Raw genomic sequence first — 19,375 nt, forward strand, 5'->3', positions numbered from 1 at the left:
TTTTAATGCCTGACAACACAAACTCCTAACATTATGCTTTATTAAAAAGCGTCTTGCCATTTCCCATTCTTGTAAATTTTTTTTCAGGTAAATTATAAAATGATTTTGTCAAATCTCCTCCTCCCCCACAAAAGAAGTCCCATCAGAATTTCAATTAGTATTGCACGAAATGTGTTTAAGTTGGAGACAAACTGACATCTTTACCCTGAGTTTTGCAGTTTAAGGACAAGGTGAATGAATGTCTCCATTTATTCAAGCCTCCCATTACATTAAGATTTTGCAGGTTTCTTGATCTAGCACCTGCACAGGATGGTGGCTATTGTCACTATTTTCCCACTTTTTAGCCAGCAATTGATTATGGTCTCTTTATCTTGTATCCAGCCACCTCCTTACCTGGCATTACATCTGCCCTCAGTAATGTCATGTGCCTCTCAATGGCAGAAAGCAGCTGCTGAGTTGTCCCCATGCCCGGGGGACCCAGCTCAGAGCTCTTCACATCACCATTGCCTGGGACTGCCTGGGGAAGGTGAATGAAATGAATGAGTGAAGGAACGAGTGAGTGACTCTGGGATGCAGTGTCCTCCGTCCATCCTCGGGTTGGTACTCACCGTAGCAGCTCTTCCCTCCTTGACATCTATGCGCATCGCTGTGCAGCCCCTTAGAGGCCCCCAGCACAACACACCAACACAGGGAGGAGAATGAGCCCACAGCCTAGCTCAGAAACCCTGGGAGCAGGCTGCGCTCAGTCACAGCTCCAGGAAAGACAAAGAGGCAGAGAAAATTACCAGACCATGTGCTTACCATGTGACCTCGCCAGTAGCTGTTGCCCACCTGTGCCTTTACCTATAACTAAACGTGGTGAGGGAGACAGAGGACAGAGGTGGGGAGTGGCAGGATGGGCATTGTTGCTGCCCCTACTTTCCAGGGTGACCTGGGGCAGGGGCCTGACTTAGCACCTTAGTTTGGCCATCTCTGCTAAACATGGCTGACTTATGGGTAGCAGCAGGCTCTTCCTCCTCCCTTCCCCTTACCAGGTCCAGCCACAGTGGCTGCTTTCTGTCCCCAAAGAAACCAAACTTTGATTGCAATACTCTCCCTCGCCTCTCACTCCTTACCAGGCCAATTCCTGGCCAGTCTTCCCAGCTCGTTTCAAACATCAGGAAGCATTCGTTGATGGCTGGTCATGCCCTTCAAGCCCTCTGTCCACATGGGAACTTGGACAGCCTGGGGCTCACCAGGGCCTGGAACTCCCACAAGCCCAGCTGCCAGGGACTGAGCTGGCCCCCCATCCAGGCCCCCAAAGCCTGCTCTGTCTCTCCCACAAATGCCAGCCTTCCCATTAAGAGGTGACACCCTTTGCTACTTTCACAAAGCTAAAGTTTCTTCAGACAGTACAATGGTGATAATGTTCATAGTTACATCATAGCTCTAATTATTCAGTGTTCCAGGTACTGGTCTCATGTTTTACCTAAATTACTATTATATCACTGAATCCTCCTTGCACAACCTTATGCGTTAGAGGTAACATTATTATTAGCCCCTGTTTACCCATGGAGGAACTGAGGGTCAGGAACGTGACTTGCCCAAGGTTAGAAAGCAGCAGAGGTGGGATTTCAATACCAGGCAGACCAGCTTTTGTGCTGTGCTCTGACCCATGTGCACCTAACCATCAGCACACGAGGATACTTGCCTTGTTCTGGGCTCAGGGGGAGCTCCTCACTATAAGGCAGGGCAGTACAAGCACAGATGCCTGGACCGCCAGTACCCAGCAGCCCCAGGGAAATCTTGGTGCTCAGCCTCCAGCTGTGCAGAAGAGGGCACTGTGTGTACCCTAGCCTGGCTCCGCTGCTTCCTCAGCAGTGACCTTGCTCCAGACCAGGACAGGTGCCCCTGCTTTCTCCTTAGCTTGTCTTTTTCTCCCCAGTGAATTCACATTCTAGCAGGACATGTCCCACAGCTCATTAACTTCTGCATCCCCCTGTGTCTTGCCTGAGGTCTGCCATGAAATAGCCAGCCACTGATCAATACCTGTTAAAGAAAAAATGGACAAACGAACCCAAAGGGCCCATGCCCTCATCAGGCTTAGTGACTAAATATAATGGCTTGACCCAGGAGCTGTACAACAAAGCTGCTTTTAATTCAATACAACCAGCATTTATTGAGCACATACTGTATGCACCACAGAAACCCTATCAGAAGGGCTGGTGTTTTATGTGCATTAAAAATATACAGGTTGCAAGAGCTGGTGTCATGTACAATAGAAATGTGGAAGCTCTGAGTCTTACCACCTCCATTCACATCTTCACTCCATCACTTCCTGGCTTTATGACTGTAGACTCTTCCTCTTTATCCTCTTTGTGCCTCAGTTTCCTCATCTAGCAAAAGAAACTAATAAAAAATATTCTCCCTCCTGAGGGCTGAATCTCTCAGCACGGTGACCTGACTGGGAGGAAATACCCAGTGAATTTCCTGTTGTTAATCTGCCCAGCACAGTTGGTGGTCAAAGGGGCAGGAGCTCCAGAGAGAAGGCTCCCTCCTGGGTGCTCAAAGTAGACAGTCAACACCACTTCTAAGAGTCTTGTCTAATTCATTGGCCCTCAGGGTCCCCAGCTTCTCAATGCTTGGAGAGGACAATCTGCAATGCTTCGGTCCTCACCAAAATCTGAGGAAACTGAGGCCAGGGTCAATTTCAGGTTCTCTTCCTTTCTGATTCCAGACCTTTGCTTACGCTGGTTCCTCTGCCCAGGACACTGCTAAGCCTCAGCTGTCTAATCTGGGCAATGGGGATAATGATAGATCTGAATGCCTGTGAAGGTCATGGCCCTGGCCTGGCACCCATGAGACTCTAAAGCCCACAGTGGCATTTTGTTCCTCCATTCTTCAAGTTCAATACAACCATTTTTAGCAGATGAGGGAACAAAAACAGGGCACTGCCGAACAGTGGGAAACTACGCAGCCATGAACAAGAAACATGACTCTTCTACCTGTTCTTACACTGAAGGATGCTGAAGACATTTTATTACTAAAAAGCTGCACATAGTAAGAGCTTCTCTGACTTTGATGTGCACAGGAATCTTCTGAGACACTAGGTTCTTATTAAATTCAGGTATGATCCTGCAGGTCACAGGCGAGGCCTGAGATTCTGCATTTCTGACAAACTCCAGGTGATGCTCAGGCTGCTGGTCCAGCATCGGTGATACAGCAGTACAGGAGATACAGCATGATTCCAATTCTGTAAAAACAAAATGAAACAAAAACAAGTATATATGGAGAAGTCAGAGCATAAACATGAAACTATAAATAGTGATTATCTCTGGGTGGGAGGATGACCAGAAGCTTTTGAGTACTGTGTAGAGTGATTTTTTCCAATAAGATTCACTATCTCAATTAGGAAAAACCACCCAGCCATGATGGCAGCCTCTAGGCAGATATTTGCAAACTGCACCCCTCCCCAAATGAATGGCTCTACTCCAGGCTTCATCTCTGCTCCCTCTTGTTCTCAAAGCATAATCACGGGCTGGCTTGGAGCAGCTGCTCAGGGTGTACATTGTGTGTAGCTGATGCTCCAGCCGTCTGGAGGGCTGTCATCACTGGCATCCTCAAAGCAGCGACTTATAAGAGTCTCCTGGGTGCCAGGCCAGGGCCATGCCCTTCACAGGCATTCAGATCTATCATCATCCCCATTACCCAGATTAGAGAAATGAGGCTTACTCACGTGGAGGGACCTGGATCACATAGCTTGTCTAAGGCCCAGGCCAGTCTCCTGGGATAGGGCCTGCTTACTCCCCTCTGCCTGCCTGGAAAGTCCTTCCCCTCCATGTCCGCACGTATCACTCTCTCACTTTTCAGGTCTCTGCTCAAAATTTTACCTTACCAGAGTCTTCCTCTGACCACTACGATGACACAGTAGCTACACTACCCCTGCTCCCAACCTTGCCCAGCTTTCCTGCTTTCCAAAGCACTCACAACCATGTGAGAAAGTCATATTTATTAGCTTATTTGTGTTTTGTTTCTCTTTTTCCACTAGTCAGTAAGGCACATGTGGGTAAGGACTTCTTGTCCATTTTGTGGATAAAGTGATGCTTTATCTCTGGGGTCCAGCATAGTGCCTGGCTCAATAAGTATCTATTAAATAAGTGAATAAATGAGTTTCTGATTCACAGGCCACTTCTCTCCAGGCATTGTCTCCTACCCTGTTTATGCACAGGAAATGACCCACTGACGCCCAACAGCACAGGGTAGGCTGGCCGCCTTTCCCAGCCTCCTTGGAGGGGTCACAAATGAGGTTCCTTAAATGCAGAGGTGGGTGGCTAGGCCTGGGGCTCCATGGCCTCTCTGTGTGAAAGGGATAAACAGGGCAGAGCCCAGTATTCGAATTCCGATATTTTACCACCACATTGATGGGTTGCCGCAAAGACTATTTACTACTCTCTAGGACAGAAAGTCCAAACTCTTCCAAGAATAGCCTAAGTGTCTGGGCCTCTGCACTTGCTGTTCATGAGACCTGGCATGCTCTTCCCCCTAATCTGCCTATGACTGATTTCTTCTCATCATCTCGGTCTCTTCTCTAAAGTCACCTCCTCAGGACTGCCCCCCACCCTGACTCCTCCTAGGCTAGCATGGACTTTTTGCACCCACACCCTCTGTTTATTTCCTCCGTGGCTCTTAGTATAAACTATTTTTGCTTTTACTATTTCATTTATTTGTTTGATCATTTACTGTCTGTATCTGCCACCTGGATGTAAGATCAATGAGGACAGAGAACTCGTCTGTCTTGTTCACAGCTGTATCTCCAGTGCCTGGGACAGGCCTTGCTTCCGAGAGATGCTCAGAAGACTGTGACCTTGGAGAAGGCCCATCCAGTCTCCAAGCCTCAGTTTCCCTATCTGTAAGATGGAGTGAGGCAGCCATAACCGCTGTCCAAGAGGCCTGGTACTAGGAGTGAAACCCTCGCCCATTCCCCCAAATTAAATCTTTGGTGCAGCATCCGCGCGCCCCAGACACTGCTCAAGCTCCCCGAAACCCGCAGAAGGAGAAAACTACAATCCCCATGGTGCCGCTGGCGGCGCCTGCGCACGGAGACAGTCCTGCAGCGCCGCGGGCGCCCTCTGGCGGCTGACCGCTGCAGCGCTCCGCTCCGATCCTGGTGGGGCGGGGGAGCCCGCGGCGCAGGCAGTCTAAGCGCGCGGCTGCAGCGGCGGAGCCGGAGCGGGGAGCCGGAGCCGCGGCCGGATTGCAGCCCGCGGGGCCCGCCGCAGCCATGGGCAACCGCGGAATGGAAGATCTCATCCCGCTGGTCAACCGGCTGCAGGACGCCTTCTCCGCCATCGGCCAGAACGCTGACCTCGACCTGCCGCAGATCGCCGTGGTGGGCGGCCAGAGCGCGGGCAAGAGCTCGGTGCTGGAGAATTTCGTAGGCAGGTAGGAGCAGCGCGCCCCGGAGCGCAGACTCCGCCGCCTGAATCCCCTGGGTCTCCGCCCCCGGCCCCGACGGCACTGTGACCTCGCAGCCCCTAGCGCTGCACCCCCGGACCGCGCCCCTCCCCTACTCCAGCCAGAGGAAGGCGGCCCTCCCCCTTCATGAAAGCCCCTCAGGGACAGGAGCGTCCCCAGCTGGTCCCAAAAAGGCGTCAGGCCACCGGCCACGGCATCACGCTCCGCTCCTCCACCCCATCCTTTAGGGAAGACAGCCCTCTGCCAGGAGACCCTTGCATAGAGTTGCCCACCCCTCACCCCCGACATGGGCACCGAGGGGCCTGCATTACTCAGCGCCTCCCTTGGACTCCGGGAATCCCTTGGAGGGGTAGCAGCCCCGGGGCAGTGCTGTACGGAGGACACCCCCAGGCTCTGAGGAGGACAGCTCGCTCCCCGCATGGGAATTCCTGGACTGTGGCAGGGGACACCCCCCACAACCCCAGGGAGAAGACACAGCCCCTTGGGCCTCGAGGGCCAGGCGCAGCCTTCCTCCCTCACACACACACACCTCTGCGGCTCCGTCGCCATCCGTGCGCAGCGCGCGGTTAGGGGAGGCGCAGGCTGCGGGAGGAGGAAAGGAAGAGGTGGGGGAAGCCGCTTCTGATCCTCTTCTGAGGAGCGGGCCCTTTGCTCCGCCGCCGCCCCTGGGTGGAAGGCGCCTGTCAATGTCATTCACCCCTTGGCCTGTCAGAGGGATTGTAATGGAGGGAGAAAGGCTGCGGAGTGCAGGGATGACTAAGACAGGGAGGCAGGATGGTGAGGCGGGGGGAGCCATTTGCAGAACCTAATCCCCCTCCTGCTTCTGATCCCACGAGGCACTGGGAGGACCAGGTGGCAGGGAATGGGGGGCAGCCGCAAAGACAAAAGGTCCTGGACTTGGGGGGCGGGGGAGGGTCGTGACCCCCAGGCTCTCCCAAGAAGGGGGAGGCAGAGGTGGCTTTGGGGGTGCTGAGAAGGAGAGAGAGGATGGCACTCCAGTGCTAGAGAGCTGGATGGGGGGCTGGGCAGACTGAGGGAGGAGGTAGGTTGATATTGACCCCCCTCCCCACTCGGTCATCTCCCTCCCTCACCTTCAGAAGCCCTAGCTTTCTTCCAATGACCTTCACGACTAAGGAAGGGACTGGCATATGGGAGAGGGAGGCAGAGGCCCCTCCCTCTGAGGGACTGCAGTTCTGGGGAGAGACATCCTGGGTCCAACCCAGGTTCTGCTGTGGAACCTCAGGCCAGTCCCTTGCCCTCTCTGAGCCTCAGTTTCCCATCTCTGCCATGGACAGTTGAACTGGATGGTTGTTCCTCTCGCTCCAGTGACCTGGGAAGACCAGTACCAACCGTAGGGGGAGAGAGAAGGGTCCTGGCTGGAGCAATGTGTCCGTGGGTTGTTGGAAAGCCACTGTGGGGGCAGCTGGTCCAGCTGGTCAGCAGAGGGGAGGCCGTCTGTCTCTTGGGGATTGGCTTCCAAAGAATCCTCCTTCTGTTCACGTGACCCCCAGAGCTGCAGAGACACAGGCAAGACACACACAGATGGGCCCCTTCCCCGTGGCCCAGCAGTCAGAGCGCGGGGGTGAGGGGAACCCTAGAGACTACAAAGCCCCGAGTCCTTAGTGCATTAAGTGGCGCTCATAGGTATCCAGCACTTTACAGTGTGCAAACCATATCCCTACCTTTCGTCCATAGAATGTCAGCTGAACGCCTGCTCTGTGCCAGGCTGTGTGCTCTGGGCAGGGGGTATGGAGGGGAAGGCGACCTTATCAACCATCTGCTGAGCCCTTCCCTGTGCCCACGCCATGCTCCACAGGATGGCCCTCAACAACCCCACAAGGCAGGTGCCATGGTGCCCATCCTGCTGATGAAGATACTGAGACCCTTTGGTTAGGTGCCTTGCCCAAGGTCACGCAGCCAGGAAAGCCTACAAGGCCCAGGTTCCCAGTGTTGACCACCCACGGCCTCTGAGAACCAAGCCCTGCACAGGGCACAGGGAAGGGTATGCAGGTGTCGGGGCCCCCAGTGCCCCCGTCTGCGGGATGGGGACACTGACCGCCCTGCCCTGCCTTCCTTAGACAGTGGCTGATAACCAGTTAGCTTTGGGGGCCTGTGTGCCAGGACAGACCCAACCACTGCCCTCTTGAACGTCACTGTCCAACAGAGAGAGGTGCCAGTGTTTGGCAGCACAGCAGGCCAGCGTGGCCACAGCTGTTTGCTTGTGGGGCGGTGGGCCCTCTTGTTGCCCTCTGTACCCCAGGGCCCTGCAGGAGGATGTACCAGGTGTTCAGATGCAGGCCCAGGTGGAAAATCGAGGTTCAGCAGAGCCCCCAGCCAGCCCTGCCTGCTCCCTCCTGGGCTCTCTGCCTCTCCATCTAGGGCTGGGTCCCCAGACCCATCAGCATGGTAACGGCAGCTCTGCCCACTGGGGCTTCCCAGGAGTCAACCGCCCCAGGGAGAGGAAGTGGAAAATGCATCAGAGGAAGCAGAGGCTCCTGGACACCTAGGAGGACCCTGTGTCAGCTCCGTAATGGAGCTGGCCCAGTAGCTGCCCAGGACCCTGCTAGGACTTGTCTGCGTCTATGCTATTTCTTCACCCCCCTTTTACAGAAGGGAAAACTGAGGCTGATTTGTTCAGTCATTCAGCTGACATTTGTGGAGTGTCTGGAATGTCTCCGTGCTGGGGATTCTATGGTAGAAAAGACAAAAGCTCTGTCTTCCAGACAAGAAACGGAAATCGTGAACACAGAAGCACGTATGTGAGAAACCCTGGAGAATGTGGTTGATGCTGGGCAGGGGAGAAGAGCTACTGTCTGCAGGGAGGTCAGAGAAGGTCTCTGGGCAGGGACAGCATCTGGGATGGGAACGAAGGGGTGAGAGGCCATGGAACTAGCCCAGGAGAAGCATCCTATGCCGTGGGGATAGCAAATGCAAAGGCCCTGGGCCAGTAATAAACTCGGTGTCATAAGAACAGAAAGGAGCTGCTGTGGCTGGTGTTTGGTGAGCACAGAGCACACGGCATCGGAGAGATGGGTGGGGGCTGGATCTACGAGGCCCTTAGACTGTGGTGAGGAGTTGGGTTTGTTTTCAGGGTTACCAGAAGCTTTTAAGGAGTGGAGTGCCTTGAGCTGATTCCAGCAAGTGCGTGACTTGTGGACGCGGGGAAAGAGAGGGGGCAGGTGGCAGATGAGCAGGCTGCTGCGGTGGGTAAGAGGTGACGGGTCCCGGACCAGAATTCAGCAGTGGAGAGGAGAATGGTGGGCTTCAGGTCATATTTTGAGGACAGTGCCACGAGACTTGCCTGTGGATGGGATGTGGAGGGCGAGGAAAAAGGAATCAAGGATGATTTCAGCATCGTTGACCCTGGCTGGGTGTTGGCACCAGTAACGGAGCACAGGAGGAGCAGGTTTGGGGGCAGAGGCAGATTGGGAGTTTGGGTCTGAACGTGCAGAGTCTGAGGCTCGGGGTAGGCAGTGTGAGGATGCAAGTCAAGGGCTCGGGGGAGGGGGGGATGGCGGGCTGAGAATATACATTTGGAAGCCGTCCTTGTGGAGTAGATGAGATCATCTAGGGGATGCGCGCAGACAGAGGAGTGTGCGTGGGCCCCAGACACCCCAGCATTTCAGGAACAGGTGCCTGGTGCCCCAGGCTCCACTTTGTCTGACCCCAGCTACCTACCCGCTCCCTGCCATGCCCACCCAGCGCCAAGAGTGGGGTGTCCTGGGACAGGCTTGCAAGCTCCGGCGCCCCGGCCTCTCTCGCTCCGGTGCCCAGGCAGGTGGGAACGTGGCAGAGGGGTGGGGAGCACAGGCTCTGGAATCAGACCGGGATTTGTAGCTCAGCTCTGTCACTTTGAGCCCACTTAGCGATTTCCTCATGTGTAAAATGGGGATAATAATAGCACCTCCCTGATGGGATCGTGGTGAATGTTCAGACAATGCCTGTGAGGAACTCGGGAGCAGGCCTGGCGTAGGGGAGGTGCCAGTTCTGTCCCTGCCTGGGCATAGGTCTGGCTGCGAGGTGGGCCAAGTGGCGGTGGAGGTGGGGATCTTCCCCATCCAGGGGGCAGCAGGGGGCCTAGTCAGGGAGCCTCTGCCCAGAGCCCAAGGGGCAGCCTGGGAAGCAAGGGTTTGATTTCCTGGTGACTTTGCGTAGCCCTGCTCAGGATCCCTGCCTCCTACCAGCACCGCTGCCCCCTCCTCCACGTGTTCATCCCAGCACGGACTGGCACTAGCCTCTGGCCTCTGAGAGCCCCTCTGGGTTAACCCCAGCCTTTTCCATCAGGGACAGCTCATCCCCACTACTGAGCTCTGTGTTTTCCTCTGAACACTGAAATACACCTTAGTGGTCCCATTTCTCGGATTCGGAAACTAAGGCCAAAGAGAAATGGGAGGTGACTGGAACATTATGGGTAGACTGTCACTGACCAGAGGGGGCAGAGAGAATTGACATCTCCTTGGCACTTGCAGCATGCCAGGCCCCAAGGACACAGCTCTGCACAAGCTGGGTGCATCCCTGCTCTCGGGGGGCTCACAGCCAAGCGGGACACACAGACACTAAGTCACACAAAGAGCTCTGTTGAGTGTTTGAAGAAGGGCACGAGGAGCCTGGTATTGAAGGGAGGGGAGTCGTCAGGGGGCCAGAGAAGGCATCTGAGCATTGGCGTCTGACACTGAGCAAAAACAGGATTTGGTCAGGCAATGGAGCGAATGCACTCCGGGCGCAGGTCGCACCTGAGCAAAGGCCCAAGGAGCAGAGACCACGGTGGGAGCAGGAGGGTCAGGGGGGTGCTAGTGGCCCTGCAGAGCAGCCCCACTCTACTCAGGCCCCTACGTGCTCAGAGTACGCCCCGCCCCATGCTCAGCCATGCCTATATCGAGACTCCTGTGCCCAGCCCCGGCCAGAGGACGTCTTCCCCAAACCCCATGCAGAGCTGGGCAGGAAAGGTGAGTCGCAAAGGACAGATCGGTTTCTGCATCTGATCCTGGCGCCAGAATTCCCAGGCCTTGGCGGGGGCCAGAGGGTCAGAGCCCCAGGGAATGGGACACAGGCTAGCTGATACAGAGGGACAGGGCAGGCGGGGAAGAAGCCAGTCATAGGCACAGTGTCTCGGGCGTGGAACAGAGCAGAAACGGAGGCGCACGTGCCGTATGTCTAAATATTCCAGTTATAAACCAAGCTAAGGAACTGCTAAGCACAATACATTCTGCCCTGCAATCTTGACAGCTACACCTTCCTAACAACCTGGCAGGCTGGTTTCGAATTTTTTTTTTTTAACAGCTCAGTTATTTAATTAGGTTCTTCGTAAAAAATTTAGAACACCGGTTTGTGGGGCTGAAGCCCGTCGGTGAAAGCAGGCACCGAGCGGAGTTAGCCCTGGAGCAGAGGGACAGCTCTGGTTTTTCGCAGGGTTTGCGAGCCCACGGCTTTCTGATCAACCTTGCACTGCTCTGTAACCTCATATTTCTTTCTCTCTCTGTCTAAGATCCCCCCCTCCTGGTGTCCGGGCATGCGCAGCTTCTTCTTAAGCCTCAGTGAGATATTTGGGGATTTTCACACCACTGATAGCAATTTCAATGGAGGTGGCGATGACAAACTTCTGGTGTGTCTATGCAGAGGAACTTGATTAAGGAACAGAGGTAGTGTCACAAGTTGCAGGCCACTGCTCAGCTGCTTCAGGAAAGCCAGCCCCTTGTCTCTGTGGTGCCCAGTGAGGACGATCAGAATGGTCCCGGCAGTGACACTGGCCCACAGATTCTCCCACGCTGACTGAAGGGTTTCTGGCCATGGCCCAACATCTTTCGGGGCACATCTTCTGTAGGGTAATATCTAGGCATTTTGTGAAGTTTAACCACTCAGGTACCACCATTCTTGTCACCACCAATTGGTTTGGTGACAGTAGCAGGAAATTCCTCCTTCTCTTTCTTTTCAATCCTGGATTTAGCCGCTGAAGACTTCCTCTTGTACATGGCCTTCCGGGAATACACAGCCGGCCAGGGATAACTGGCAATGCCTCCGACTAGCCCAGGGTTTCAGCTGCAGTGGGACTTCCGCTTCTCAGGCGTCGTGGCTTTGAGGTGACCCTCCCTAACCTTGCCACCAGCATTAGCCTTCTTGGCTTCAGGTTTCTTCTCCTTAGTATCCAGCATCTCAGTTTTTTCATCTGCCGTCTTGCACGAGGGGAACGGGCTGGTTTTGAAGTCAGAATTTCAGACTCTTCAGAGTTCCGTGACAGGATATAGAGGCTACGCTGTCTCTTCCCACTCCATCCTGTACCACAGGGAGCCTCCTCTGCCACATGGGGTCTCCCATGTGGACATCCCAGCCCTCATATCCCAGCTCCATCCAGGACCCCAAAAAGGATCCCTTGCCCTTGGCCCTGGGACTGCATCCCAGCAGAGAGGACAGCCCACAGGAGGCCTAGGAGAGATGCAGGGGCTCAGCTGGGCACCTTCCTTGGCTCCTGGGGACCCCTTGCTCCATGGACTGTGTCCCATTTCACTGATGGGGAAACTTAGTGGTGGAGCTGAGAGTCCTTCACATCAAACTGCTGGTGATAAGAAATACGCAGATGTAGCTCCGGATGGAATGGTGGGAAGTGTCCATGATGAGCTGTTAGGCAGGTAGAGCTGCCACCTAAAGTGTGGGGAGGAGCCCAGTGTGTGGGGACAGCTGAGGCACGCCTGGCTTTGTCTCTCTGAGCCTCAGTTTCTTCCCCTTTAAGATGGGGAAACTGTCACCCTGGCCTAACACAGCCCTGCAGACATCTCTTCAGTAGCTTTATTGAGGTATAATTTACATGCCAGAAAACTCACCTGTTTTAGTGCGCAACTCAATGATTTTGAGCATGTTTACAGAGCAGTGCGACCATCACCATGGTCTGAGGTTAGGACACATCTGTCACCCCTAAAAGGACCCTCGTGGTGAGGCAGCTTGGACAGGCCCTGGCAGCATCCCCGCTGGCAGTCAACCATCCACCAGTGTTTGCCATGATTATCATTCCAGATGACAAACGCTTTACCATGGTGATCCCCGGGGGAGAGGGTGATGGTTGCTTTGTATTTTAAAACATTTTATGTATTTTCTGAATATTTTTATTGAATTTATTGGGGTGACATTGGTTAATACAATTTTATAGGTCTCAGGGATACAATGCTATCATACATCATCTGTATATTGTATTTTGGGTTCACCACCCCAGGTCCCAGGTCAGGTTTCTTCCCGTCGTCATTTCTTCCCCTTCTGGATATTTTTTAGAGGGAGAACATAAGGTTTCTTTTTACTTTTTACAAAAGTTTAGTCTTCAGTGTACAACAGGCTCCAAGACAACACTCCATCCTAGTTCACTCTAGCTACAGGTGGCAGGAGATGTCATGACAGGGAGTCCAGGTGTTCAAACAGGAATGGAATTGTGAGGGTCACCTTTGCCCCAGGCGCAGGAACAGCTCACTTTGCCAGATTTATTCATCCCACCTGCGGCCAGGCGGCCCCTCCACACGCGCCTTCGCTTTTAGCTTCTTGAGTTCCTCCTGCTCCCCTTTTTGCTTCTGCCTGAATGCCTTCTCTTGTCCGTTTCCTTGGCCTGCTTCTTGGGCTGCTTCAGGGACTTCTTCTCTTCACCTCTGTGGCGTCTGCCGCCCCTTCCCCAGCCCCTGACACTGGAAACTAAGATTTTTAAAAGTAGGGGCAAAAGCAAAATCGATTTCCGTTTTGAAATTATAAAGTCATCAACACTCAGAAGGAAGGAAGGAGGGAGGCAGGGAGGGAGGGAGGAAAGGCCAGGAAGTTTTAAAAGTAGGAAGAGTGGAAAGATCATAGATTCTCTTTAATAGAGAAAATGGTTGTGGAGAGAGCTCCAAACTTGGCATCCAGAGCCCTGGGGACCACTCCTCCCTTTTCGTGCCTGAGTTTCCATATCTGTACAATGAGGGTGGTGGTGGGAAAACTGGAGGAGCTCGACTTTGAATCATTCTTTCGGCCAACAGGGGTGCCGGGAGTGCCCTGTGTGTGCCAGGTCCGTGCTGGGTGCTGGGGATATGGTGGCAAACAGGACCAGCCTGGTCCCTGCTCAGGACAGCAGAACCTCAGGAAGAGCTAAAGTCAGGACTGGTCTGAAATGTTCAAACCTCCTCTGGAAACTCATGCGCTGTGTGATGTGGGCAGGCCTGGGGCCTCCCGGGGCAGCGGGAACAGAGAGGGGCTTGTTGTCTGGAAGAGCCTCACCTCCTCCCAACTGTATTTCTTGGTCCACCTACACTTCGCCTCCGCCCTAGCTTCCTGCTCTAGAGAGCTCCTCAGAGCCCGCCGGGACCCTTGCCTTCCACTTCCAGGGGCAAGATTTGGCTGGAAATACCCTGGCCCACCGCCCGGTCTTCCGGCCAGCCCCTGGGAGACCCACCTTCTAGCTTCCTCCCTGCCATGTACCGTTTGGTGACATGGTTGTGGGAGCCCAGCCTGGGTTCTCAGCTTGCTCAACAACTTATCATAATTTATAATCCTAACAGCTACCATTTAATAGGCATTAACATATATAAGTCTCCCAGCAGCCCGTTTTACTGATGTGGAAACTGAGGCTCAGAGAGGTATGGTCATTTAAGCCACACAGTTCCTAAGTGGCAGCTCTGACATTCAATGCCAGGCCTGTCTGACATCAGAGCCCAGGAAATAGGAGACTTATAAGGATGAGCGCTGCTGGGTTCATGCCGGACCGGGCATGATGTTCTCTGACATAGTTTGCACTTAATAGGACTTGAGAACCAGGGTCCCTGAGCTCTGGGCCCTGATCTCAGGCACCAGAGTAGGGGTACCTTTGGGGTACTTTCTCCAGACCCCTCTTGGGATGACAGTGCCAATTCCGACAGGGAGCATGTGGCGTTTGGAGGTCCTAAGAGGTGTTTATTTCCTCCTCTCTGTGAGTCAGGCTTAAAGGTGCCTCTGCATATGGCAAGGCAAGGCCTCCCTGGGAAACCACCATCTGCCCAGAATGAGTGGGGAGAGCTGGCATGCCACCATCCATCCGGCCCACACGGCCACCAAGGCTGGTGGGCCCGACACACTTTTCTCTGGGCACCTGTTCTGTCCTCCCTCAGGCTAACCAGAAGTTGGGTGGGCGGTACAGAGGCGGCACTGGCTGGAGGCTGGATCAGCCCCGAGTTCCCAGTGGGAAGATGACAGGGGACACTTAGAGCACTGGTGGACAGTGTGTCCAGGTGAAAGGCTGGAGCTGAGGAGCTGTTGGTCTGAGCCGTGCTGCCTCCTTTGAATGTTGCCTGAGCACCTACTATGCGCTGAGCCTGAGCACCTACTATGCGCTGAGCCTGGGCCCGGTGCAGGAGAGAGGCACTTACCATCTGGACCCAGGCACCAGCAGGTGCTCTTCTGCCCCTGTCCAGGTGTGGGGCTGAGAAACAGGCCTCGGGTCCCATCTTAGCCACCTCTCCTGCCACTGTGGTCTCACAGCTCCCTGCCCTTCTCTGGGCCTCTGTCCAGTGACAAGGGTATGAGATGTTCCCTGAAAGCTTCTCCTCCTCAACGTCCATTGTTTCCATCCAACATTTTGTGGTCAGTATCCTGAGCTCTGATTCAGTGCCCAAGGTGGTGGGGCAGAGGATTCTTCAGGATCTTGGACTCCTTGCTGATAATCCTCCTATAGAGGATGCTGAGGACGAAGTAGTGCATGATACCCAGTTTAGGTGATGCTGGTTCACAGCTGAGGACTTGAGACCCAGAGAGTGAAGCAACTTACCTACCCAGGGGCACCAGGCTGGGGAATGGCCAAAGCAGAATTCGAACCCAGAGCCTCTGCCTGGCACTGGTTCCTAACCATAAAGTCAGGAATCCTTAATCTTGAAAGGGAACATGAAAAGCATATGGGCATTGTGTTTAAAATCCAGATTCCCTTCTCCCCTCCCCTGAACCTCACCCCACAAAATTCTAACCCAGCATGTCTGAGGAATGTGCATTTTAACAAGCTGCCCAGGGAATTCTGATGCAGGCCTTGTGAGAGCCTCATTTTGAGAAGCTGGGCCATAGCAGAGATGGGGCCCCTCCCCACCCAGGCACCCCCATCCCCACCCTGTTCCTGGAGATGCTGGTCTGCGAAGAGGCTTGGCTCTGGCACATGGCCCTGCCCTCTAATCTCCTGCTTCCTATAAGCTGCTTGTCCTTTAAGTAGCCCTAGGGAGCCAGTGACTTGGGGCAGGCTGGCCCAGACCCCTGAGCATCCCCTTCATCCTAGTCCTGGGCTCCCTGCACCCTCTATGTGGCTTTTCTCAGACCCCTCCCCCTGCCAGGGCTGAGTAGGCCCATCTGTGCACGGGGAGGCTCTCAGGGAAGAGCTCCAGGGGAAGTCCATGTCTCTGCATGGGGGGCGCTCTGTGGGGAGTCCCATCCTTTCCAACCCCTCCTAAAGTTTCCATGGCAACTACTGTTGCCATGGTATTGCTGGGTGCAAAGCTAGTAGGGAAGAAGGTGGACCCCAGGCCCCCATACTCACCCTAAGCTCTGTAAAAACAGATGTCCTATCTCCACAACCCTGGGAGATCCCAAATACTAGGGAGTCACCCTCCCAACGCAACGGAGTCAGTAAGGGATGGGAGACAGAGACAGGAAGCGCCCCATCCCCCCAGTTAATCACCTCCTTCTCTGTGCTGCCTGGTGTATCTCCTTTCCAGCACATGTCCCACTGCGTCGCATTATCTGTTTACTGGTCTGTCTCCCACCACACTGTGGGCTCCTCTGGGTGGGAACCGTCTGACTCATCATCTCCCATTGCCTGGGCCCAGCACAGGACCTGGCAGAGAGTGACTGCTCCCAAATATGTCCTAGACAGAATTTAATTGAATTACATAAAAAGCCACGTCTGGCTCCTCGAGTTCAGTGAGCAGCAGGGTTTGACGGGGAGATTCCCAGGTTCTGGGGTCCAACAGACACTTGGGTTTGAGTCCTAGCTCTGCTGTCCCTAACTGGGGGACCTTGGACAAGTCACTCCACCTCTCTGAGCCTTAGCTGCCTCGTCTGTAAAGTGTTGATTACCATGCCAGAGCACTGTTTTGAGGACTTGGGGATTCAGTCAACCTTTATTAAGGACCTCTTGTGTGCTGGGCACGGGGGTACAGTGGGGGACAGCAGCATGCAAGCCCTGCCCTCTGAAGCTCACAGTCTTTCGAAAGTGAAAAGTACTTGCCTAGCACCTAGGATGGTAAATAAATGCAGGACTTCTCATCCTTCTTCTTCCCCGTTTTAAAGTGGCTGACTCCTCCCCAGTAGCTTCTAATCTCTCCAGAGAAGAAACAGGGTGAGGACAGGTGATAGAGGAGGCCTCCTCAGGGCTCCAAGAGGAGGCCTTGAACCCAGGGGCCAGGGCCTACTGTTTTCCTCGGGACTCTCTGCTGCCAGCCCTGGGGTGCAGGAAGCTGTGTGTGTCCGGGTCAGGCTCTGAGCTGGAGGGCAGGAGACAAGGGCTATTTCTCTGGCTGTGTCCCAGCCCTATAGGACCTTGAGTGTGTCTTTTGCCCTTCCTGGGCCTCTGTACCTCTCCATGAATGAAGTGGCTGAGCAGATCTTTACAGTTCCTCAGGCTCCAGCCTGCTCCCCCCTTTCTGGGTCCTGGAGATCCCATGACTTTGGGTTCCAATAGCTTGATCCCCAGAGAGGCCTCCACCCTCATGCTTATGCCAGGCTGGGTGGGGCCATGGGGTAGAGGGGGTGGGGATGAAAAGAGCTGACAGGACAGAGTGAATTTGCACCCCCTAAAGTTAGCCAAAAGGACTCCTTAGGTTGACATCAGCACAGGCAGATGTCTGTAGTATAGGCCTCAGGTTTGGGGGCAGGGGGTGATTTTGGGACCCTCGGCCCAGTTCTTCTAGGACACTGCGTCTACATGGGGCTGAAGGTCAGGGAGTTTTCACTGCAGAGTCAAACAGATCTGCGTCCAGGGTCTGCTCTGTCAGATACTGGCTGTGCAACCTGAACATCTGAATATCTCTGAGCCTCAGTTTCCTCACCTGTAAAGGAGGATAATAACAGCACCTACTTCACAGGAGTATTGTGTGGAATCCATGAGATAATGCCCACAAAAAGCCTGGCACGCAGTAGGCACTTAAGAAGCATGAGTTCTTTTCCTTGCCTCTTTCTTCCCCCCATCCCCCTCATCCTCAACCCCAGCCAGATGGGGCTCGGGGAAGGGGAAGTGAAATGCTGCCCTTCCCCACAGCGGAAGGGAGGGGAGGAGGTGCTGCTCTTGTTTCCTTGGAATCCACTCTGTGGCCACTGGACATTTACGCATGTGGCCCCGTGCCTCAGTTTCCTGTTGAATGCCAGTAACTGGGTTGAGGCATGGACTTCCTGTTGGCTCAGAACCAACATAAGGCAGACCAGAGACAGGCCTGGGGTCTTGGTCTTGTCTCCTGGCAACTACGATGCATAAATTCTGTGACCCAGGGAACTTGGAGGAGCTCTTTCCCACCTTTCTCAGCTGCCATCTGCCCTTAGTGACCTGAGGTCTGGTGGGGCACTTTGGGGGAGGTTTGGAGTTCCCAGAGGCACCACCAGTGCCCCTGGGACCGAGGGAGCTTCCTCAGTCCTTGACCCTCCTCTCACCTCCAACTCATTGCAGAGACTTCCTGCCCCGAGGATCTGGCATTGTCACCAGACGCCCCCTGGTCCTGCAGCTGGTGAATGCTACCACAGGTACGGGCCCTCCTCAGCCAGGCTGTCCTCTCCAGCCCCTCACCCCATCCCCAAGGAGAGGTCCAGCATGGCGGCTGAACTGGTTTGCCTGTGACTTTGGGCGGGGCTTCACCTCTTTGGGCCTCATTCCGCATCTGGACAGTGAGGATTCAAACGCATAACGGAGGGGTGGCATTGTTGTGGGGCAGGAGGAGAAGGCAGTGTTTGGGATGGGGTTCTCCTCCGGTGGCAGATGGGACGCAGGTGAGTCCCACACGGGCTATGATGGTTACTCTCCCTTCTCTCCAACACCTTCAATCCTTGCTTTTGGAGCAGAATATGCCGAGTTCCTGCACTGCAAGGGGAAGAAATTCACCGACTTCGAGGAGGTGCGTCTGGAGATCGAGGCTGAGACCGACCGGGTCACAGGCACCAACAAAGGCATCTCGCCGGTGCCCATCAACCTCCGCGTCTACTCCCCACACGGTGAGGAAACCCGGCCGCGTTCAGGGCCTCTGGGCCACCTTGTTCAGCCCCGCCCCTTAGGGCTATTTTACTGGCCCCACCCCTTTATGGCTCCGCCCCTCCAGCGGAGTCCCGCCCCCACAGCTACCCGTCCTCTGAGCATCCTACCCCAAGCCCCACCCCGACGAGACTCCGCCCTCTCCTGGCCACGCCTTCAACAAGCCACCACCTTAGCCCTTTACCTTTCCCTAATCCCGCCCACCTCCGGCCATGCTCCCTTGGGGATCCTCTCTAAGCCTTGCTTCTGAATCCCCCTTCTTACGGCCACGCCACTCTCCTTGAGCCCGCCCTCCAACCGTCCCGTGCAGTGCTGAACCTGACCCTGGTGGATCTGCCCGGAATGACGAAGGTCCCGGTGGGAGACCAACCTCCAGACATCGAGTTCCAAATCCGGGACATGCTTATGCAGTTCGTCACCAAGGAGAACTGCCTCATCCTGGCCGTGTCCCCGGCCAACTCCGACCTAGCCAACTCCGATGCCCTAAAGATCGCCAAGGAGGTGGACCCTCAGGGTAAGTTCCCACCCACAGCCAGAGACAGCACAAGGCTCTGGGGATCTTCTATTCCCAGTGTAAGGGAGAGCCACTGGGGGGGTGAGATCCGGTTTATGCCTTTAAAAATCATTTTGGCGCTGACCGGCATGGCTCAGCTGGTTGAGCGTAGTGCGGCAAAGCGAAAGGTAATCCGTTCGATTCCGGGCAGGGTACATGCCTGGGTTGTGGGTCCC

At 54.7% G+C, this 19,375-nt stretch overlaps 1 protein-coding gene and 2 pseudogenes across 3 annotated transcripts in view; 1 reads left to right on the forward strand and 2 right to left on the reverse strand.

The window, feature by feature from the left end:
• Nucleotides 1-5,160: 5,160 nt before the first annotated feature.
• Nucleotides 5,161-19,375, forward strand: part of DNM1 (dynamin 1) — a 41,625-nt gene continuing 27,410 nt past the window's right edge. For 2 of the 3 annotated variants that reach the window (XM_090274803.1, XM_090274804.1), the window contains exon 1: nucleotides 18,951-19,160. In XM_090274803.1, the coding sequence (XP_090130929.1) occupies nucleotides 18,989-19,160 (172 nt within the window). In that variant the 5' untranslated portion in view covers nucleotides 18,951-18,988. Of the gene's footprint in view, nucleotides 5,422-18,070; nucleotides 18,145-18,459; nucleotides 18,610-18,950; nucleotides 19,161-19,375 lie in introns of those variants that run through there. The other variant, XM_090274805.1, reaches the window with a different exon arrangement.
• Nucleotides 10,768-11,799, reverse strand: LOC150013772 (large ribosomal subunit protein eL6 pseudogene; annotated as a pseudogene).
• On the reverse strand, nucleotides 12,798-17,936 carry LOC150013773 (translation machinery-associated protein 7 pseudogene; annotated as a pseudogene).

Source organism: Furipterus horrens, unplaced genomic scaffold (genome assembly GCF_987537825.1).
Source record: "Furipterus horrens unplaced genomic scaffold, mFurHor1.1.pri manual_scaffold_4, whole genome shotgun sequence".
In the NCBI taxonomy this organism is placed as follows: domain Eukaryota; kingdom Metazoa; phylum Chordata; class Mammalia; order Chiroptera; family Furipteridae; genus Furipterus; species Furipterus horrens.